Source organism: Sturnira hondurensis, unplaced genomic scaffold (assembly GCF_014824575.4).
Source record: "Sturnira hondurensis isolate 20B ecotype Veracruz unplaced genomic scaffold, ASM1482457v3 Scaffold0018525, whole genome shotgun sequence".
NCBI classification, from domain to species: Eukaryota; Metazoa; Chordata; class Mammalia; order Chiroptera; family Phyllostomidae; genus Sturnira; species Sturnira hondurensis.
The window spans coordinates 7,925,444-7,949,005 of NW_028091156.1; the positions used below are offsets into that span (position 1 = coordinate 7,925,444).

General features: G+C 40.4%; 1 protein-coding gene across 10 annotated transcripts in view; it reads left to right on the plus strand.

Moving 5' to 3' along the window:
* The window catches only part of ESRRG (estrogen related receptor gamma), a 511,461-nt gene that overhangs the window by 312,338 nt on the left and 175,561 nt on the right, over positions 1-23,562 (plus strand). The window contains exon 1 of one of the 10 annotated variants that reach the window (XM_037069452.1): positions 5,348-5,628. The exons of the other annotated variants lie outside the window; for them this stretch is intronic. Within the exon in view, the coding sequence (XP_036925347.1) occupies positions 5,573-5,628 (56 nt within the window). The 5' untranslated portion in view covers positions 5,348-5,572. Of the gene's footprint in view, positions 1-5,347; positions 5,629-23,562 lie in introns of those variants that run through there. 10 annotated transcript variants of the gene reach the window in all.

Sequence of the window (23,562 nt, forward strand, 5' to 3'; positions counted from 1 at the left end):
GGGGGAAGCGAGTTTTTATCAAATGTAACCTTACAAGTGTGCTAGAAAGTTCTAACATCAGCAAAAAAATAAACCTGTAATAACCTCTTTAAGCCTGTTTATGTGGACACTAGATATCTCACTTTTTTTTTTAACCAATCCTGTGAAAATTTGGACAAAAGGTTTACAGGAAGACAGAACTTTCAAATAGTGTTGAACATTTATACACATCCAGAAAAGAAGTACTTTGTGCTTTTAATTTTTTTTTTGATGTTTCATGGATATATACACTCTTAGCTTCAAATATAGTCTGTGTTAAATGGGGTGGTTAATGTGGATGATTGGATCATTTTTCTGGTATCAAAGCAAGTATTGCTTATTCTGAAATCTTGTATTTTTGTTCCACTTCCCCCTCCTTCTCTGTCTCCACCCTTCCCCCATCTTTCTCTCCTCGTTCAGCTGCCCTTTATTTTGGACGAGATGATCACACACATGATCGGGTCAACAATTTATGGCTTTTAAAAGTAGGGATTTTGTCCTCTCTTAGGTTTATTGTTTATCATAATCATCTTTCAAGTGAAAAGGCTAATTTACTCTTTCTATAGGAATATTTTAAGCTTGATTATCATAATATTACGGCTGCCTGAAAAGGTCTAAAACGGGACATTGACCTTGAATGTTTCCTGCGTTTAGCTCATGGTGCTTAACATTCAGGAAAGACTATAACCGCAACTCATTTATTAATGTATAATCTCAAAATGTTAATGATTGCTCTCCGTAAACACGTGCCGTGCAGATCATGGAAAGTGTGTAAGGTACTATAAAATGCACTTGGTATTTCACCATGGTAAGGATGTTGGAAATACAACATTACCAAAGTCAGTTTTCCCACTGGAGCTACTGTAGTTTATAATTTAATTTTTACTGACATTTTACCACGTGTATTATTAGCTAGACCAAGTGAAAGGGAAATAACCCTGTTAATTAAACAGAAACCTCTATTAGTTTCTCTTTTTTCCCTTGGTCCCCCCTCCACCCAGAGCACACACTTCCACAAACACACTAGGAAAAGAATCTGCACTTATGGAGGTGATGTAATTGCCCCCTGGAGAATGGGCATTTTTCACACTGACTCCGTAATTTGGGAATGGGATGGATTTACAGGACAAGAGGTTTGTGAAAAGGAAAGGATTTTTTATTACTGCTTCTGAGGGAGCGGTCGCTTGCAGCAGAACTGATTGCTTCTTGCCAATCGAGACAATAATTTAAATATCAGAGCCTGTGCCCTCAAAATGAAAGGCAGCAGAAAATGAGGTAGGATGAATTGATAGAGGTTGGGTGGTAATCGTGGGGGACTTGGGCGGACTTGGAAAGAAGTCCTTCCTGTGCTCAGTGGGGAAGGCGTGTTCTTCAGCAGATTTCCAGTGCACGGGAAATCCCAGGCGCGGATGAGGAAACTGGGGACAGATATTTGAGGTGCCCTGCTGAAGGCCACTCCACTCACGTAGGGACAAAAGGGAGACTGGGCTTCAGGTCTCCTGTGAGTCCTTCAAGGTTCTTTTTCGGGGGACATTCACTGTGGGCTTGATTTTGTAGTTAGAGATAGTAGTTTGTAAGAGTCTTGGTGTGCTTTTCTGGAGTGTGGTGCGTTGTATTACACACGATGCATCCAAGACAGCAGGGAAGATGATTCAAAAAGTGAAACAGCTTTTCAGAGGTGTTGTGGACTCGGGGAAACAGCTGCAATTTAGAAATGTAGATTTGCAGGGCCTTTGTTTGGTTTTAAATCTTTAACAGTGGCAAATGTGCAATCCAAAATCAAAGTCTACTTCTGAAACAGTGTGGCAACTGTAAACATTTTTGTACAGATCAGTCCTGTTCATGTTCTGAAAAGGAAGGTGGAAACTAAAAATAGCAATTAATGCGCAATAATTAGCAAGACTAAGCATTTCTCATCTTCTGTGAGCAACACGAGAATGTATTGTTAGAATGTTTCGGCAATGATCCTTAATAACACCCAGTGAAAAGTTCAGGTAAAAAAGACACCAGACTCTCTGCCTTTTGTTTCCACCTCACTTTGTGTTTGTTGCCATTCTGGTTTTGCAAGCAGAAATGAAGTGTATTTTTTGTTTGGTGTTTGTGTGTTAGTTGGGGCCCAAGAATGACGTCTTTAGTATGTTTGTAACTGCATGGTTTGAAGAAGAGACTGGGACTGTGCAGGTACCCAGGGCATGAAGCAAAATATACTGGTATTAACTAATTTATTAATATTCTCTGTGAAACCATCCTAAGAGGTCCTTTTGTCTGGTCCCCTTTATCCTGCTGTGGGTAGGCTCCTTGTAGTAAGATTGTGAAGTATATAGGTTGGTGAGCAATACGTGTTTATTCTAAGCTGTTTTTCTATTTGTTTGCTTTTTTCCAAATCCTTCCAGGTGAGATTCATACAGGTTTATGCCCCACATTGCTCATGGTGTGTTTATTTCCAGTGATTATTCACTCTTTCCCCCTTCAAGGTTAGGAATGTCTGTGACAAGGAAAGATGCATGAAATGAGTAAGCTGTGTGTTTATAAAATATTCTGGAGGCTGTCTGGCAAGTGTAGTGCCATAGATATTATTTTAAAATTTAAATTGGTTAAACCAGATTCGAGACAGTGGGTGTAATCTTAGGTCCTTGACTTATAGAGGTGACACATGGATCCCGAGGGAAAATGCACAGCCCTACAAACCCAGTATACCTCTGGTCATTCAGAAAGCAGCTAGCTTAGTGGGCATGGCACTTGCATAGATGGAATACATTTAGCAAAAATCAGCAGGGATACCACTGGGGATCTTGGTGAGCACAGAAGAAAGACGTGCACATGAACACGAGTCTAAATATGTTTAAAAATATATACTAACACAATCAAATGCTTCATAGTGGATTACACAGTTCATAACGGATCACATAAGTGCCCAAAGGGAGTAAGAAAATTCCAGGAAATAAAAGATAACTCCTATGCAATGTGGTGACTTAAGGTCCATGGGTAAAGAATTGACTACAAATCTTGTCTTTAAAAAGCCATTTTAGGGGAGTAATAAACAGGTTCTGTCACAGCATGCTAATGCAAAGAAACTGACAACAATACGAGATTCTGCACAGGTGAAAAATGTGAATGTCTTGAGTACACTAAATTTTATTTTATTTTTTAAAAAATGGTCTCTGGACAAGACAAGAGGAAACTTTTTTTTGCATATCTTTTTAAAATATATATGATTGGATCTACTTACTACACTTAGGATCTTAGTTTATTTAGAAATCAAGATAATAATCTTTGAATACATATTTTTAAAATTGGATCTCTAATGCTCTATTAGCTTCCATATTCCTTATTGTATGTGAGAAAAAAATCATGCTTCATTTTCAAATGTCTTTTTTATTTAATTATAAAATTATTATATGTCTCATTTTAGACTGAATAGACAAATATTTTTTTTGACTGCAGAATGCTTGGATTTTCTTTCACATATCAAAGCTCTTTTAATTCACTGTTCACAACCAAATTTACATCTTAATTGCAGAGTTCACGTTTAACAATATAGACAGCATAATGCTACTGGTAATTAAGCTTTTACTACCTTATTTTCTACAGTATTCTCAAGCACATTTTTTGCTATGTGAGTTCCCACCTAGAAACTTGTATGCATTTAGACCACAAATAAAAGAAATCAGGTTCAAATCTTAGATATGGCTAAATACTTGGTAGAAAAATTGCTTTCTCCTTTAGGGGGGAACCAAATCATGTCTGTTATTTTTATATTCTGAATTTTAATGTGGCCGTTCTATTTTAGTGTTTTGGTTTTTTATAGACCTAGGAAATTTGAGAGGGTTGAGAAAAAGAATCGAGTTCTGATTTAGTGAATTTAATACACACTGAGTATCTGAATTAATTTATTTTGATCTCAGAGATTATTCTTTTTATATCATGTAAATAGATACAAAAGGTTGGTAAGCAATAGAGATGAATTTTATCAAAATCTCCATAAGGTAGCACATAAATATACATATATAAATGTTTATATATTTATATAAATAGCTGATAAAAAGCTTTGCCAGAAATAGCTGATATCTATCCCAAGTACAGTTACCAGTGTAAAAAATTCTATATTTTATAATGGGACTTAAGAAAACTCTTTGCCATATGGAATCACACTATATCACTATATACTATTGGAGGAAAAATACCCTCCTTCTCCTATAGTCTCTTAAAAAAAAGCACAGTTTTATTTAAGAATTCTTAGTTTTGCAAATTATTAACTGTTTGGAAGTAGTCCTTATACTAGTCCTTATACTGACCAGATCGTGTGATGATTTACAAAATGCTTCTGAGCTGAATTTTAAAAACATTTAGGGAGTGTTATATATAGGAACAAATATGTAAACTGCATTTTATTTGGAAAGCCGATGTTTGGGGTAAAACCATAGATATTTTTGCATGTCTCCCAGTTTGGAAGCTTGTACTGAAGTTTAGCATATGATTAAGAATACTTCGAGCGTAGGCCGTCCATACCCCAAATGCAGTCTTTATTTTGTCCAGATGCACTGAGAGAGCGTTAATGCACTCTTTACCCTACAGCCCTCCATCTCCCACCCCTGAAACCGCAGAGGCCGATTGGTCCTGCCGTTTTAAAAAGCTGGGCACCCTATCTATTCCTGTAGTTAGAGAGGCAGCAGCAGGTAATACAGAAATGTTTACACTGAAAATATACACCGGCATTCCCTCCAGCTGTCTGGAGGCACTATTTCCTCTTCCATAATTGTGAAAAACCGAATTCCTCCTCCAAGATGAGATCTCCATTCACATGCCCGAACAATTGAGAAGAATGTCTTTGACGCTTTAGAACAGGGAAACAGGCACGACACGGTGACGAATGCACGACACAGTAGGCACTAAATAAGCAGCCCACCAGCCCGGTGGGTCAAACACAGACAACAGCAGGACGCACTTCATTCTCTACCTTCCGCGGAGTCCTTTCCCAAATTAACTGAGAGTGCGAGAGCTCTTCTTTTCAAGGAAAACCAGATCTGAGGTTGGAAACCAGTGCCTCCCAGTGCTTAGAGAGTTAAGTTAGTTAGGTTTGTTTTGCAGCTTCCCAGGGGGGAGGGGGGATTAAAAAAAAAAAAAAGAAAGGAAGAAAGAAAGAACAGACGGAAGGAAAAGCACAGTGTGTCCTGGGAGCGCTCGGCGCTCTCTCTGCTCCTGGCTCTGTTTCTCTCCCGCTCCGCGTGCACCCCCTCGGCTCCTCTGCACCCTCGCTACCTGCCTGGCTGCGCGCTGGGGCAGCCTCCCGTCGCCTCCGTCCTGATTGGGCAGCGGCCCCCCAATCGGCTGCAAGGCTGGGCCGGTGGGGCTGCATATGTAAAGCCCTACTTCATATTAATAAGCTCCAATCGGGGCTTTAAGTCCTTGATTAGGAGAGTGTGAGAGCTTTGGTCCCAACTGGCTGTGCCTATAGGCTTGTCACTAGAAGAACGTTTGTGTTAATTGCACTGTGCTCCGTCAAGGAAACTTTGATTTATGGCTGGGGTGCGCACATAATGGTTGCCGGCCGCACATGGATTCGGTAGAACTTTGCCTCCCTGAATCCTTCCCCCTGCACTACGAGGAAGAGTAGGTACCTTTTTCTTTCCTTTTTAAACTCGCGTGGGGGTGCGCGTGGGGGGTGGGGGTGGGGGGTGGGGGGCGGACAGAATGTATCTTTGCCCCCTGATTCAGGTAGTGCCCCCGTGTTTTCTGTGCCCGAGTGCCTTGTTTGTGTCTGTCTTGTGCCTTTTGTGTGGAGGGTGAGCTCCTAATTCAGTAAGTCGAGAATTGCTCTCCCACTACAATGTTACCTTTGAGGCAAAGCTCAGCGACTGTCAGTAAAACAGCTGTGTGACAGTCACTTCTTATTCAGGTGCTAAGAATAGGCACTTGGCACAAATGCCTAGTGAACTGTTAAAATGCATCTTTTACTAGGGACCCATTTCCCAAGGAAAGATGTTTTAAAATACAATATTCAAAATGATTTATACTATCGAGTGCTTCTTATGTATTTGCAGTTTGACAGGTATTTCTAGCTCCTTGTCATTTCTTACCCAGCAGAGTTAGAGGCAAAATTGCACATTTACTAACGCTCCTTCGGAGAACAATTTAAAAACTAGCCCCTTGCAATTCAGGGCTAGAATAATGTTATTTGCATGGTTAGCGTTAAGTCAGCACTTAACTGACAAATCAGTCCATTAAGTAACATGAGATTTTCACACATTATAAATATTTAAGGGGAGGAAAACCTAAGGAAGAGACAGCCGTGACTTTTTAAATTTCCTCTTGAATAGACAGTGTGGAGACTGTGGATTTGTTTCACATATCAAGTCCAGGAAATACAGAAAAGTACTTTTGTTTTTACGTACGGTTTAAGTCACGTTTAGGGATATCTTTATGCACAGGGATCCATGTATTTGGGTTACTAAAATGGGGGAGAAGTGAGTTGTGGTAGGGGAAGTAAACTAGGCGTTCTTGTGTAAATGAGTAGGTCATAAAGTTAATTTCAATCCACGGTTAAGATAAAATATTAGTATACCAGGGGAGAGCTGTCACCGCTTCCGCTTTCTGGTGCTTTGCTCTCACATTACCGTCATACCAACTGTTACAATTCTGAAAAGCATGTTTTTGGCAAGTATTTCTCTCTACAGATTGTGAAGAAAATATAAAACTCCAGAGGATGAGGCAGTGTATTATAGGTGGATGTCCACTAGCTGTCCTTAGTGACTGCATATTGCATCCCTTTGTAATTAAGTGAGAAATGAAAGTGACTTGCAGTCTCCGCGGCTGCCTGTGTGTGTGCTCGGGTATAAGTGTGTGTGTGTGTGTGTGTGTGTGTGTGTATGCATGCTCACACACACACACACACATATACACTCACACAGGGGATATTAGCCACGAGATGGACTTAGGCAGCACCAGAAGATTGGAAGGCTGCGCATGCATCAGTTTGAAACACTCAGAGGCAGAAACAACCTTAAACTATGAGAAAATAAAAATGAAAAATAAACAAAGGTAGGACTGCCCCCCACCTCAACTGTAGTTTGAAGGCTCGTTGACCTGGGGCTGGAGAGTGGCAGAGTTTAAAAGGTCTTCACGTCAGGAAGGTGCCTTATCTGAGCTCACCCAGATTCTGCACTTTCTCTCTTAAATGAGTAAACCAAACAAACTTTAAAAATCCCCCCAGAGGCTTCTTTTTAAAGTCGTTTCCCTGAATTTAACTTATAGCTAATTCGAGTCATTCGTTTAGATAAGCCTCTTAAAGCAGATGCATTTGAATGAAATCAGGGCACATGTCCTTTTGGCTTTGGCGCAAGATTCAAACGAGCTTTCTTTTTAGCTCAATCAAAAGTCATCTTTAAAAAAAAATACAGATTTAGTGTCTGGATGCAATTCTGATGGTTACGTGGTTCACTGGACAGACAGAAACAGCTAATGCTAAGCAACACATCTGCCTCTCTGTCTCAATTAATAAACCACAGAATTTATACATGCTATTAATATTCATAGTAATTGTAGTGGGTTAAATCTCATCACGTGTGTGCACACATAGAAACGAAACCAGTAATGCGGTAGCAGAGGGGTCTACGGGACAATTTCTGTTTCGGAGGCCGTTTTGGAAAAGGTTCGTCCAATTTATTGACCACCATGAGGAGGGCCCAAAATGTTAACCTGTAACTGTGTATTTTTTTTTTATTTTAGGAAATCTGCCAGCACATTAAAGGACATAATACTTGAAAGCTTGTTTCACATTTCATAGCTGTGATAACTGATAGCATAAATAGATGAAAATAATATCTGTGCTCATTTTGACATATGTGTCTGTCTAATCATTCTAAATGAGTGTGCTCATCACATGAATCCCTTTCAACCTCTGATTAAAATGTAACATTGACTACAGGATTATAGAGCGGACTTCATTTTACTGACTGTTTTAACAGTTGTCACAGCTGTTGAGAAAAGGAAAGGCAATTGAAACACTCCAAAACAGGCAAGGCGAGGAGGGAGCAATCCAGTAGGTTTCAGCTTGATCCATTGAAATCCAGACGTTGAAAATTAAACAAATTTGGGCTTTAAGGCTCCTACTGGAACCTCTGCAAGTTTTATTTCATATGGTCCACTTTTTCTGTTTCAGGGTTTTGGGATTTTTTTCCCCTCTCTGCCTCATCTGTCCTTATTAAAAGCTAGAGTATATTGAAATACAAGTATCTAAAAGTAATACTATAATGTCAAAATACCTGGGATAAAAATAGGAAGGAAAAAATGTATAGAAAACAATAATAACAGCGAGGCTAAATCAGGCTTAAAAAAGAAGCTTGCTAAGCCACTTTAGATGTAATATTATTTGAGAACTATGAAAAGGCACTTTAAGTTTTATGTTTCCATGAAGAAATACTTAAGCCCCAGACTCAGAGCCCAGGTTACTTTTCTTCCTGTTTCTTCTCTATAAATATTGAAAACACTTGCAGCCTTAAAGGTAGGTGGTGTAGGTGGGGTTTTCTGATCATTTCTTTGTAAGTTGCTGCAGTGATAACCAGCTGCGCTCAGGGGTGGGTCAGGGGTGGGTGTTCTTGAGGTCTAGTAATCTTGTCTCTCATACCACGAAAGTGACCAGATTCATTCCCTGTTTCCTAAAAATTAAACGACCGCTGCTATTTGTGGACATATCCCAAACTGTATCTAGTCAAGACAGCCAGACAAGTGTGTATTATGTAATATATGAATTCTCCTTGGAGTAAGCAAAAAAAAAGTGCGTCTGAGTTAATGCAATAAGGGCTGAATGGGAGTGACGGGAGTCAGTGACGGGACCCATGTCTCCCCAGCCCTTTGTCTCACTGTATTTACGGAGCACCCTGCACCTTTGGTACTAAGTTTAGAAATCCTCCTTGTCCAGAAAGGGCTAGGAAATAGCTTTCCAGAGCCTGGGCAGAGGCAAGGGTGACGGTGGTTAGTGGGTTCGTATAGAATGATTTCTCGTCTTACTGTGTTTATGGCACTGCTGTTTTATTTACTGAGCCTAGCGTGTTGCAGCGGTAATTAACCCATGTTATTAGCAAAGCCCTTGTGGATATCCATTAATTCTCCTGCATGGATGATCATTTTTCTAGTGTTTTCTCCCCAGAAAGGTGTTATTGTTCTTTTTTTTAAAGAAAATTCTAAATTGATGGCCTTTGATAAATTTCTTTGATTTCATCTGACCTGGAATATATAGTAGACATCTTATAAAGAATAGTATTGTAATCCAGCTTTTAATGATGCTAATAGAAGCCAAAGAAAAAATGTATGTATTTTTTGTTTTTCTCAAAGTAAAAAAGACAAGAAATTAAGGCTTGAAAAAGAAAGTCATGCAGGAAATCAGTGTTAACTCCAGATTTTCCAGATCGTAGAATTTATGATAATTTCTGCCTCTGAGGTCTTTTAATTAGATTTTTACATAGTTAATAATACTTTAGGCATTTTTGTCCAATATTGAGCCAGCAGAAAAATACTTGGGCCTCCCATCCTGAGAAAGATAAGGCGCATCTCATCAGCCGGGCCGCACTTTTGCAATTAATTTTAGGTTTATGGGGCTATTCATCACAAAGGGCAGGTAACTGCTCTCTGAGTCTATTTAACAATACTTTCACAAGAACTCACTCCGGCCCGAACTACAGACAAAGAAGAGACCATTCTTTTGGAAGGCAGGCATAATGCCTCACCTCATGCCTGCATCACGTGTGAAAAATTCCTCAACATTTGTTTTAACCTCGTCACGGCAGCAAAACCTTTCTTTGTACTACTCCTAAAGTGCTGTTCAGCTCTGGAGGTTCTGCTTATGTTATTACCTAAAACAAATTAAAATCTGGGCATTTGGCTGATACATTGTCACACCAGTGGCAATGAATAGCAATGGTTTCTACTGAACCAATTAATTAATAAGAAACAAACTTTTTTTTAGGATCGACTATCATGCATTTAGAAATAAGAGAAGAGACTTTGAGGCTCCTCAGTAGAACTTGTAAGTGGTGTAGCAAGCTAGGCTTTGCTCTGGTTTTTGCTTCAGAGCAAATTCATGGGCGAGAGAAACAATACAGTGTTGATCTGTTGTAAGTGCCTATGAGCTCCGGCCCCAGCCAGCTCTCTGGAGAAAATCTTGGATTGCGCTGGCCCAGTTTGTTCAGTTTTTATCTCTTTTACATCCCCTGGCCTTGTATTAAATTGTCATTGTCCTAAAGCACACAGGAGATAGAAATGAATTGCAGCGCTCCCCATTCTCTGACAGTGAAATATTTAGGGTCTCTTTCTCCAATCATACTTATATGTATGTTTGATTGTGCAGGGTTGGTTCTGAGCATCTCTGGCGCTTGGCATTCTCCCTACTGCACTTTCTCTATTTTGCCATTGATTGTCATTTCCATTGCCATGTGTATGTGGATATCTGAGGTCTGTGCCACTGTAAATAAATACATACTCATGAGATACTGGAACATCCGATTCAGCAGATAGAATGCACACGCACGTGTGTGTAATATGCATCTGAAACACACATATGGATGGGAAGAGGTGTGTGCCTGGGCTATAGGGATGCTGCGAAGAGTGTTCATGTACATTTATATAACAATTATCTTTCTAGTCAATTAGTTGCCGGTTAAATTAGCAAGGCATGATTTTAACCTAGTATCAGGATTTCAGGTATTTATCAGGTCTGATTTTAAACTCAGTTGATTTAACTACTACATAAAAGGCCAAGTTACCAAGTGACCTGGTAAGTAAACTTGTTTCCAATTTTATAATTTTTTAATTTGGATCATTCCTAAACTCAATACCTAGTAATCATAAATAATTTGTAAATTAGGAAATAAGCCATTCATATTAAATGCATAGTTTAATGGTATGGGTGCATATCCAAGATCCAGTTTTGAATTTGCTACATTGTTTTCTTCTACGATTGGATCTGAAAAATATATTTTAATGTAAACATGATAGCTTTCAAATAAATATAAATTATGAATTTCCTTTTTCTGTGCTATATGTCACTAGATTATTTTTTTCTGCTAAAGGAAACAGAAAATTAATAAATATTGTTCTTGTATAAAGTGCAGCATAGATTTCAGAATTTTTGAATTTTTTTCCAAGAGCTAATTTTGGAAGTCTGTGATTTTGTTTAGTGAATTAGAATGAGTACTGGGAGAAAAACACTTACAAATGATCTTTCTATTCCAATTCTTGTTCTATTTCGTGTTCTTATTTCAATGATCAGATTCAGTTTCTACTTTTATTTGTTTGTATAATACCTTAACAAATTGAATGTTCCTGTGTTTAAACAACAGAAAAAAATCTTGCTGTTTTTTTTCTGCCAATCTGTCAGATCAGAGTTAGCCCCTCTATTTTCTGAGGTTGATAAGTGGCAGTCATTTGCCTTTTGAAGGGTTTACCTGGTATCTTTTTCTTGTTTCAAGTTCATTTTAGACTTATACTGTCTAAGGTCTAGGAAACTTCAGCTATAAAAAGAATTTTCATGCACAGTTTTAGCACGCGCATTTTTCTTCTCTACTTTTTCTTTACAGAAATACCTGATGTTTCTTTTCCTCTGATTTGGACAATATTTCTCAGTATATTCCGATTGTATTTTTTAATCAATTATAGAAAAATCATTGAATTGAGAAGATTTAGGTTTTGTGTATGTGTGGTGGGTATGTAAATCCATTCATCCCTCTTTAGTTAAAAATATTTTAAAGTGTTTGGAGAAAACTTGCTTTTTATGTTTTGATTTCTTCAAATGTTATGCCTTTTTAATTTATGGCAATGCACGTCTATTTGGAAGAGAATACACTAAGGCAGAGCAATAAAAAAAATGGTACAGTTTTAAATAAATTGGCCTCTCACTGGCCAATTCAGCTCCATTTTCATATTCCAGCACAGATCTGTGTGTGCATTTGAATATAAATATATAATATGCAGCAGTAGCCATTAGAAATATAATTAGGAATTCTTTCACACAATATAATAATGAAAACACTTGCTTTTAGCATTTAAAATATGTTAAGTACTTATTTAAAGTGTTAAACTCATGGAGAGCCTATCTAAGGTTACAATATATGGTAAAGAGAATGCTTAAAAAGTAAATTTATATTTTAATTATTACAGGCAGTCTTTGTGCCTCCTGGTATTGCTTTGAGTGAAACGAAGTAGCATCTATACTGTTCATCGTTTTGATTGGAAGTACACATTATGTGTAATATGCTTTGGCAGCACTTAGGTAGCCAAAGAAAACAAATTAATATGGGGCATCCTGAAGGCTGTCAGGCATATCACAGATGTGTCAATTTAACTTCGCTTCATCATACACCTTCCCCGCAAACAGTTGCTTCAGAGGCTGCTAAATAAAGGGGCAGCTACCAGTACATCCTTACGCTGTACCAGAGACGGATGGCTACAGGAGAGTGATGGAAGGCACCCTGGGTGCTTCCTTCTTTAGAGACAGCATAGATCATAATGAGGTTTTTTTTTTAAGAGTATAACTTAAGCTTGTTCACATCTGGGTTAGAAGTAATAATGGCCCTTATTTGAAAAATCCTGAAGTGCCACACCTCAGTTGTTCTTACATGTGAGGTAAATGCAGACCCAGAGCTCTGTCCGCCCACTTTTCACAGGGGGCCTCTGTTTTCTGATGTGCTTGAAATACATTTCCTGAGAAATTTAAAAACATAGTGTGCTGTCTTTTTGCATGGCTCATTCAATATGCAAAAAAAGAAATTTAAAAAAGTGAAACAAGAACTTATGCACAGAAAATAGGCGGGAACCCACTAAGCTCTTTTTTCTCCTCCATGGTCAGAATGATCTTTTTGTACATGATAATTTCATTGTCATCTGCACTGGGGAGATTTTACTCATTTGTAATGGCTTTGGAGAGTTTAATCGAAGGAATTATTAAGGAAATATACTTAGTTCCTTTTAATACTTACAATGTGAATTAAATGTTTTAAAATGTGTACTTTTCGGTTAATATGGTTTTTCATTTTATATTTATGAAAATTTATTTTGCTTTGAAAAGAAGGTCTAAAATTACATTCAGCATTAGCAAAAATGGTGGATAATTTGAAAAATTATATAGACTTCAGTCTGAGAAAAAAATTCAAATGTGAGGTTTAATCAGTTGCCCTTGCCCTCCACATTTCCAAATTTTCATAATACTGTAACATCTCCAAAAATGTAAGGTGGCCATGTTACAATGTATTCATTTTCCGTAGATGAATAAATTCTGTGACAATGTTTTCTTGCCATCCATGAATCTATTAAAACAGATCATATATTAGGAGGAGGAATATATTTGTAACCAACTGTTCGTGACTGAAAAAGGAAAGATATATACATGCAGGGGTGGACAAAGAAACTTAAATTACCAGCCATCATTACCTATGATATAAATCATCAGTAAGAATATGAACTAATAAGAATAATAAGATAAATAATACAATAATGAGTAAATAAATAATAACACAATAGTAAACTTTCATGTAATCAGAACTGTAAACCTGCTTTTTCCCACCCCGAACAGTTGATAAGAGTCGTGGCTTTTTTCCTATGAGAAAGTGACTGTTTGCAGTTGGGGCTGATGCCCAGGAAATGACAGCGGCATCCCTTTTAGCCATAGGCTTAAATGAGACCTGCCTCATCAGTCCCGGGATCATAGTGTCACAGATGGAGAAGCAACCCTCAGCTCAGCTGTACTGAACTGCACACTTGGCTAATTCATCTCATTGCTCTGCACATCTAAGGCCAGGCTCCTTCCATGTTTGGAGTCCAGACAGGGAGACATAGACGTGAGCGGGGCCCAGGTGGGAGCAGGTGGCTGCCTGTCCCTGCTCCCTCGTGGCCTCTCAGCCAGGGAAGGTGAGGACGGGCAGCGTAGGCCCAGAAGCCAACACAGGTTCTTCCTAGGAATTAATTTTTTCAGTTGTTTAAGTAAATCTCACGTGCCTCTTCGGTTCTAGAAATGCCACTGTTGTCTTTCATGCTCCGAAGGATGCCACGTATGTATGGAGCATGAACTGGCTTAAGCATTTTTTAAGAGCTAGAAGTAGAGAGCAGATCACCTGGGTACGTTAGTCTGGACGAGGACTCCTGTCTCCTGCTCTCGTGTGGAACTGTTCAGTCAGTTACGTCTGAAGAAGGAGGACAAGAATGAGGCCCAACACTCAAATTGTGCTTCTTCTTTATGTTTTTTTCTTTCCTGTGGTGAACAAAACTTCCATGTCCAGAGCATTTAAGAGGGTTTTAATGATTAGAAAATTTGTCCTGAGAATGTGGGCACCCTAGGTGACAGCCTTTCTTTCTATCTAGTGTCAGTGTTTGGTGACATTGTCTGTGGTGTTTGCTTATGTAATAGAATGTCTTTACCTGCATGTGGAGATGCCTGTGTGGTTCTAAAAAAGTTCCCCGAAACCCCCCAGTCCTAGCACCGTTTAAAAAAAGATCCGTTCCATTCCCCTGTTTTGCTAAAGGATCATTCACTTTGGAAAAAGGTACGTGTGCAGACCTTCATCGCCATTTGCATACACAGTGCATCTCCCCCACCGAATTCCAGAGAGATTGCCTTCAACTTTTCATATTTACTTCCTTTTTGTTTCTGTTTGTTATGCATTCTAGTTGAGTGCTTTTATGGTGTTTTTCTGCTTGTTGTCAGTTTGGGGTACTTGCTGCTGACATTTGTGTTAAGTGAATGCCACAGCAGAAAACCCCGTGGCCAGCTGGAATCTGGCCGTCCTGCACAGAAGACACAACTTACGTTTGATTGTGTATAAATACAGTTAGTTAGCCCAGGGTCGATCAGATAGCTTGGCAAAAAGAGAGAGGAGCCGTACACACTGTTTTCAGTAACTGGGCTGTTCATACACCTGATAAGATTGAGAGAGCTTTTTTGAAATGCTGATAGGCTCTGAATAAGAAAAGAATAATCACTTCTCTTGGCACCAGCTTATCAGCAATGAAGTAAAATGCCAACACTTTTACATTAGCAAAAGTAAATGTTTTAGACACTCTGTGCCTTTTCTCCTTCGCGTTAAATAGGAGGAGTGCTTTTGGAGTGAGCTGTAATGAATAGGAGGATTTATTGCCTTGACTAAATTACAGGTGAATATGTTGATAAAAAGAACCTTTCGCGTCAACAGCAGCTTCTTTGATAAGCAGGTGCATCTACGCGGTACGTTCTCTGGAGAAATTACGTATTCCTCTTCCCACTCCAGTTCTATTAAGCATCGTTTCTGATGTTGGAAGATGCAGTTACGTCCTCCTGTCAGTGAAGTCTCCTTGTTTTCCAGCAGGTGGGTGGCAGGCTTGGAAAATGCCGGAGGGCTGTGGTTGAGGAAGTTGGGGGCCCAGCAAACTTCTATTCAAAAAATCGTATTTTTTTCCCCTTCCAGGATGGAATGAGACTTGCGATAAATTTAGGATACTTTGATGAGAAGATAAATGTGTGTGTCCAAGTTAGTCCATTGTTAAAGCCTCCCCCTAATTTCAAAAGAGAGAGAGAGAAAGAAGTGTTGGCTTTGTTCTTCTGTATAAACCATGGACTTTCTCTACCATTTTCTCCTCTTTGTAATTTGACGCCTACAAATAATTTGGCGTATTCAGATTTGATAAATGATAGTGCAAGAGCAGATTGATTGATTTTGGATTACTATTGATTACTCTCAATGAGATCACTGTGACACACTCGAATCAATAGTATTCGATTAAGTGAGGCACCACGGTTCTATACATTCAGCAGCGCGGGGAGTTCGGGAACAGAATGTTCACAAGCTGATAAATTGACAAAGCGTTCAGCTTTAAATAGCCCTTTGTTCAGGGCTGTTCCTTAAAATATATTTCATTGGAAAGTTCGCTTTCTGCAACTCTGGGCCTTTCTGTGGAAGAAAGGTCATCAGTTTAAGGTTTATTAAATTTTAACTAAAAACAACCGGGCTCCGTTTAGGTGTAAAATAATTTAAGTCCTTACTGCAGGCGAACTTCACGCTTGGAGCTGTGGCTCCGAGGTTTTACTCGCTTGCGAAGACGTCAGTTGTAAACATAAAAACGCATCACTGGGAATGTAACGGTTTAAGATTCAAACGGAAATAAAAATTCCTGCCCGGGGAAAGCACTCCTAAGGCTTAACTTTCTTGGGAAGTGGGCAGGCGTGGGGTGGGCCCTGGGAGGCGGCCACAGGGAGAGGACACCTGGCCCCAGAGCGAGGCAGCTTTTCTCCCCCCACCAACCTGAGGGTATTCATCCTGCCGCCGATACGACATGCAAAACATGGAACAGCATTTGATGTGAAAGCCACCGGCGCTGCTCCTGCACTGACACCTTTGGGTCCTGAGTGAACTTACAGAGTCACTGGGAAGGAAGCATCCGTGTTCCAGGTCCTTGCACGCAGGAGCTGAAGGAGGAGGCTTTGCCACCAGAACCCCCCCTGGTGCAGCCCCGGCGCTGGGGGGAGACCGTCTGCTCTTCCCTTAGCACGAGGTCTCCCGGCTGTGTCTCAAAAGGTCAGCACTCCGTTGAATGCAGGAAAAGTTCTCACATACAAAACTTGATCACCCCATGAAATTTTAATGGCCGGGGGCCCTGGGGACCCCAAATCTTAACTTGTTTCAGTCTTGAAATATACTTGATAAATTCTCTCATTCTGATAATAATGGGAAAAAAACCCCAACAACTAGAGATGGCTTCCTGGAGGGAAATTGGTAGGAAGGTCAAGTTGGGATTCGTGGCTTTCCCTGACACAACCAGGTGTATTTATTTATCTATTTTTTGCACGAATGTGAGTGATAGGCTTTAATTATATTAGGTTCAGCCACATGAAAATGCCATTTTTGTAGGTCAAAAAGTGGTCAGAAATCAGCAATTTTATGTGATTCAACATAATAATCAAATTTCTGCCTATACTGTCCATATTCCATAAACAAATTGAAAGTGACACTGTTTTGTTTTGTTTTTATGATGAGCTGTGTGAGGTTTGGGGAGATACATGCATTCTAGCTACAATTATACCAAGTATGCTATGGTGTCATTTTGAACAACTTTTTTTTTTCTTTAACACCACTAGAGAGTTCCCAATTATGCAGTATTACGCGCGCTGGAAAAGGGTATATTTTGCCTGGCTGGCTTCTCACCGGTTGTAGCTAAGCTGCTTCTGAGCATCCAGGTAAATTTCCCTCTGCTGAGTACAAACTTGGCCTAACCAGGGAGCAAGCCTCGAGTACTGACCCTCCCCAACACACATGTGGCTGAGGGTAGAGTTGGAGAGCAAATCAGGAAAAAGATGCTGACACCTCCAATGTTTCATCCTCAGTTTCATTCTTCACAGAACCTTAACATGCCAGTCAGTGCGTCTCATGCTCCCCCCCTCCCCCTACCGTAGAAGTGTCAAGTCTGCGCTCCATTAACTAAGTGCCCCGCTGGGGGTTAGGCAGGTACGGAACGTCCCGGCTTGGTGGGGGAGCCCGAAGTGCTTTTATTGGCGATTGCAGGACCGGAAGGCGCTTCGGCAGCTGTGATAAAATGATCCCAGGGCTTCTACCTGGTGCCCTGGATGGATGCCTCCTATTGGAGCCCAGGGCTGTGCTGGCCAAGAGGGGCTTGCTGGGCCCACCCGTGGCAGAGTCCAGCTCCCAGATAGGAAGGACGTCGGTCTGTCCTTAAGTAGGAGGGAGAGAGAGGCTCAGGGACCACCACTGGAGGTGTCAGCAGAAAGTGCTCTTGACTTAGGGTCACGTCCAGATGGTGTAAGTCTTTCTCTCTCTGGGTAAGCACACAGCAGCTCACGTCTTGTTTCTGAGAAGGAGGCGGGGCGTCCTTTAGGAACTTCATAGAGTGAAAGCCCCGCTCGGGTCTGTGGTCCGTCGTGGGGTTTTCCCCAGTCGTCCAGTCCCCCCATCTGTGGGTCTGTATTTGATTGATCGCAGTAGTAAGATAAAAAAAAGAAGTCATTTCTTTTGCTGTTTGCTCTTAGGCCCATGCAGTGCAGGATTGGGGTGGGGGGGTGGAGGGGGAGTGGCCTTAGCCTGCAAGTCACTGTGCTGGTGACACAGTGGCTACTGATGGCAGAATGTATACTTGATGTCTCTGTTTATTTGATGAGCTACAAAGTGTTTTATATCAACAACTAGGTTTGTTTCAGGTCCAGATGCTTTTGCTAAAGACACACAGAGCGGCTGGCATGAATGCCCGATTAGAACGACGTTTGTCATTCTAACATTGGCATTCACTTTACCAAAAATCATAAAAGGCTTAAAAATATAAATGAGCCATTGGGCTTCAGAAGGCTTTCTTTCCAAAAAGAACAACCAGTTGGGTTCATGCGTGGGTGACTGACTTGGGACATCGGAGCCTTCTTTGCAAATAAGAGGAAAGCTCTGGTGGGGTCCACTGCTCCTGAGTGCCGGGCCCTGGTCCGAGTCTGTTCCCAGCTCAGTAGAGTAGGAGCTTTCATCCAGTGCCTGGGTTAGTGGGACCTCTCTGAGCAGCCTGAGCCCCAGCCCATCAGCAGGCTGAGAGTAAACAGCAGGTGTGAACAACATAAAACAGGATTAACCCCGAACCCAAGTGTGTACTGAAAACAGACCCACTGCCTTGCTTTGCAAAGGAGGGTGGGCTGGAGGCGGGAAGCCGCCCTGGTCCTGTACACCCCTTGTTTACTAAACGGTGTTCAGCGGACTATGCAGATAGCTCTGTTTAGGTGCCCAGGAGGCGGGCGAAGGCTCTGTCCTCATTCTCTCTCTCTTTCCAAACTGTAAACTCGAATGTGTGTACAAGAGTCTTCTCAGACCTTCAGAGGGGGAAGCAGAACAGAGCCAAAGTGTTCTGGATTGAGCATGGACCAGGATTACAGGTTAGTATTTGTGCTGAGATACTTACAAATTATAAATCGATAGTCATTCAGTGTGCTGTCTTTTTCCGTCTCTAAAAAATAGTAGTATGCATACCACAAATAAGTTAGGGATGATAGCACCCCCCCAATGTTTTTTTTTTTAACTGTGCCATCTATATAGGGAACAGGAAAGCCAGCCGCCCCCTCCCAAACCATAGTAATTAGAGGAAACTTCACGGGTTTAAGAAATTTATGGCATTTGAGTCACTTTATCAACGTTTTCTTTAGGAAAGAAAAAGGTAGGGTAGAAAAATAGTTTCTCTTTAAGTTAGTATATTAATTCTGGTACATACCGCATATCAGATGAAAATTTGAATAACTGCATTTTCTTATTAGGTTTAGATGAACTGGTATTTTGAAACTTTAAGAAATATCCACATCCAGAGTGGTGTTTGAGATAAAGAAATAATAACTCAATCAGTTAAAGAAATTGTATTTTTTAATATATACACACAGTCCTACATACCTATACAGACACACACATGAATTAACTCTTCTTAAAACACATGCAAACCAAATGTAGGGATTTTTTTGGCCATTAGTATGTAATACCATCATATTAGATTCTGGGGCTCCAAAAATACATGCAAATGTAGACATTTGCATAAGATCGGGTTGAGAATATCATGGAGACTTTACTAAAAAATAATTTTGAAATGTTAAAACTCAAGATTTTATCATTCCCTTTCAGCAGCATCTTATGACCATCATTACTTTGCCTATCTTTTATCCAGGCCTGAAGTTGAAATTCCTTATCCATTCCTTCACACTTTGCTTATGATTACTGGTTTTTAATGGTTAAAATGGCATTTTCAGTAGACTTTGCTACTCCTTTTATTTTGCAGTAGTGTCTGTCAGTTCACTTGCGGCAGTCTCAACACCCATGAAAATGCACCAAGAATGTCCAAGGTATTATGAACAACATGAATTCTTAAAGTACATTTTAATTCCACAGTTACTACCTTCAAATGTTAATTTAAAGATACTATTTCCTTAAAATGTGTTTCTCTCTAAGAAGTGGCCCTACCCTTCTGTTTAGTAGTATTAAGTACCTTTAGTTATGTGCTACATTAACTAGGTTGTGGGCAAATAAATGAATGATGGTTAATCAAATCAGGTTTAGGAGATATTAATTTAAAGTTGACATTTGAAGTGTATTTTTTATAACCAGTTCTGGTCTCAGAATGATTGCTCATTCTCATGTTATATCAAAAAGATTACATGCACTCCTTTGTACTTTTAAAAATCATTACAATAATCAATTTAGTGCATTAAACTGCATATTCCTGGTCCTTCATTCACAAGTATTCAACTCTGTGCGGGCACCATCCCAGGAACTAAGGTCCTGAAATAAATGATAAAATTCTAAAATGATCTGAGTGTACTAAAAAAAAAAAGAAAAACACTTAAAAATGGGATGTTTTTGTACCTAAGCCTGTGATTTAAACTTGGGTTCATCTTCAGAAGATGATTTGAGGAATTTAGGAAGCAAGGGTTTTACAAAGAACTTGAGCGAACCGTAGCTTCTGTCTTGCTTGTCTGGCTCTGGGTTTCTAGAGCTGATGAGCATGATTAGGAATTATCCATTTAGATCGTCCTGTTGCCGGAGAGTGCCCAGGGTCCCGTCTGGGCTAGCGCGGCCCACCGCTTCTTCCAAGGGACACCTTTGAAGATTCCATCACCAAAGATGCCGTTTTACTTGAAAATGCTCAGAATTACTTGGATATGTTTTTTTTTTTTTTTACACTGGAAATGAAAGAGGAGAACATGCACACTAGAAGGTAATGTAAGAAAAAAAATATTTCCCCCATCGTAAAGAAAGCAAAGAGGATGTCTTTGAACTCTGGAAGGTTTTTGTGGCATGACTAGGCGGGGAAGGTCCGATGTGGTAAACTGAGTCTCACTGAAGTAAATGACCATTGGAAGGTAGTTTCTACAGTATAAGGAAACCTTGCCCTTAATCTTGAGACAATCTCCCAGCCACTGTCTTTGCCCAGCATTCCTGCAAGACTGCCTGGTACACTTCCCCAAAGCCTGGGGCATGCGTTTGCCCGAGGACTGGAAAACAGAATTTAAAGCATTCCCCTGTCTCTCTAGTATCTTTCCATAAAATGCATTCCAGTGGATGCATTTTATTCAAGTGATTTATCTATTTATTTATTTTGAAGGCAGAATGTTTTGTGTCAGGTTATTAAAATAAGTGGCTTTTACCTTTTTAGATGTTTATAATTAATAATTAGTGAAGTTAGGTAATCAGTTTTATATTGGCACCCATTAAGTTTATAGAAGATTTAAAATCATGGCACCATCATACCATTGCCAATCGGAATATGCCAGATATATCTCGGGAGAATTTTTGTCCAGTGTTTATGCTTGATTAAAGTTTATGCTACGTGTCGACAGAGTGATTGTCTCATGAAAAAAGGGCATCATGATGTTGCAAAGTTCCAATTTCAGGTGATAAATGCAGTGCATTTTGTTGTATACTATGGTATAACAAACTTCGGAAGGGAAATGCCTGCCAGACTTTCTGGGAATGAGAAATAGGAGGTAAAGAACTGTCTCAGGGTGAGCACAGCTCGTATTTTATGCCAGACCCGAAAGCGAGAAAAGCAGAGTTTTCCTCTCCCCCCCCCCCCCTCCGCCAAGATGCAGGGGGCAGCTTACCTTTACGTAAGAGCATTGCAGTCAGGTGCTGAGTCATCTCACCTGTGTTTTCTCTCCAGTTGCGGTGTTTGCAAAATATTTGTGAAAACACAACCTCCCACCCCCGCCTTCATAGTCTTCCTGCCTTTTCTGGTATCACTTCCCTTGAATCCTCTTTTTATGGAGCTGAGGTAGAATTTGAAAGAGATGCATCCTTTTCTACGCATAATGCCAAAATACTTTGGGAAACCTTTACCCTAGTCATGGGGGAAAAAACCCACGAAGCAACAGCCCCAAATATCAGGGATGACTGGGGGGGTCGGGGGGGCGCGCGCTGGTAATTTATGAGTCCTGAGTCCTCTAGTTGTGCGTGTACAGGCTTTGCCAGCGCCCCACTTGCTCCCCACCCCCAAACCGCACAGCGCTTGGTGTAGGGCGATGATGAGGTACCTGGAGGAAAAAGGCANATATTTGTGAAAACACAACCTCCCACCCCCGCCTTCATAGTCTTCCTGCCTTTTCTGGTATCACTTCCCTTGAATCCTCTTTTTATGGAGCTGAGGTAGAATTTGAAAGAGATGCATCCTTTTCTACGCATAATGCCAAAATACTTTGGGAAACCTTTACCCTAGTCATGGGGGGAAAAACCCACGAAGCAACAGCCCCAAATATCAGGGATGACTGGGGGGCTCGGGGGGGCGCGCGCCGGTAATTTATGAGTCCTGAGTCCTCTAGTTGTGCGTGTACAGGCTTTGCCAGCGCCCCACTTGCTCCCCACCCCCAAACCGCACAGCGCTCGGTGTAGGGCGATGATGAGGTACCTGGAGGAAAAAGGCAGCCCTTGCCGGAGCCAGCAGCCTCAGACAGGGTGCTTCGCCATCTGCCCCACCTGCTGCATTCGTGAGCCCATCTGGTGACTGCAGTAGCTCATTGTAGGCCTCTTCGGAGGAACGTTCGCGCTGAAAAGCAGGCAGTGTGAATTATTTAGATAGCTAGTATAAATAAACCGAGAGAGGGGCAGGCAGGGAGCAGCAGGAGAAGGGGCTGAAAGAGCCCCCCAGGCCCCGCCCGAGCCCTGGGGTGGATGCTTTGGAATGCGGGGTGTGCCAAAGCATGGGGTTTGCATACAGATTTAGATGTATAGATCATTGTGCAGATTACGAACCAATGACTTTTATCTAGATTTAGATAGCGCTCAGCCTGTTTTGCAGGTAAAATATGGCCAGCTTCAGGTAGGCAACCTTGGGGGCTTTCAGCGTAAGTGAAACTGATGAAATGTAATGGATGTAGGCATTGATTTAGCAGAAGGAAAGCAACTGTGTGTTCTTTCTAAAATAGGAGATTGTTTTTCTTTTTCATGCAGACAACACATTTGACTTGTTAGTGAATTGTGATTTATACCTATGTGCCCTTTTTTTTCTATTGGATAAAAAAAAACATTAAAAAATTATTTGTCTGTATCTCCAGTCAAAAGATGGGATTTCATTTTTATGTGTCACCNTGATTTAGCAGAAGGAAAGCAACTGTGTGTTCTTTCTAAAATAGGAGATTGTTTTTCTTTTTCATGCAGACAACACATTTGACTTGTTAGTGAATTGTGATTTATACCTATGTGCCCTTTTTTTTCTATTGGATAAAAAAAACATTAAAAAATTATTTGTCTGTATCTCCAGTCAAAAGATGGGATTTCATTTTTATGTGTCACCAGTCAGAAATCCTTTAGATAACTGCTGTGAATGAAACTTCCTGAATTCAGCATGTGCCCCAATATATAGTACGTATGACATGAAAACCTTAAGTCAGAGAAGTCTGTGTATGACTTGGTGTGTTTCGGGTGTACATAAACCCCACAGACTAGGGCTAATGCCCTAGGAATTACCTGATTCATGTAAAAATAAACTGTGGAAATGGTAAACTGGAGTCAAGTTGTTTCTACTGAAATGAGCTCTGTCTTGAGATAAGGAAAATTTAAACACGACGGT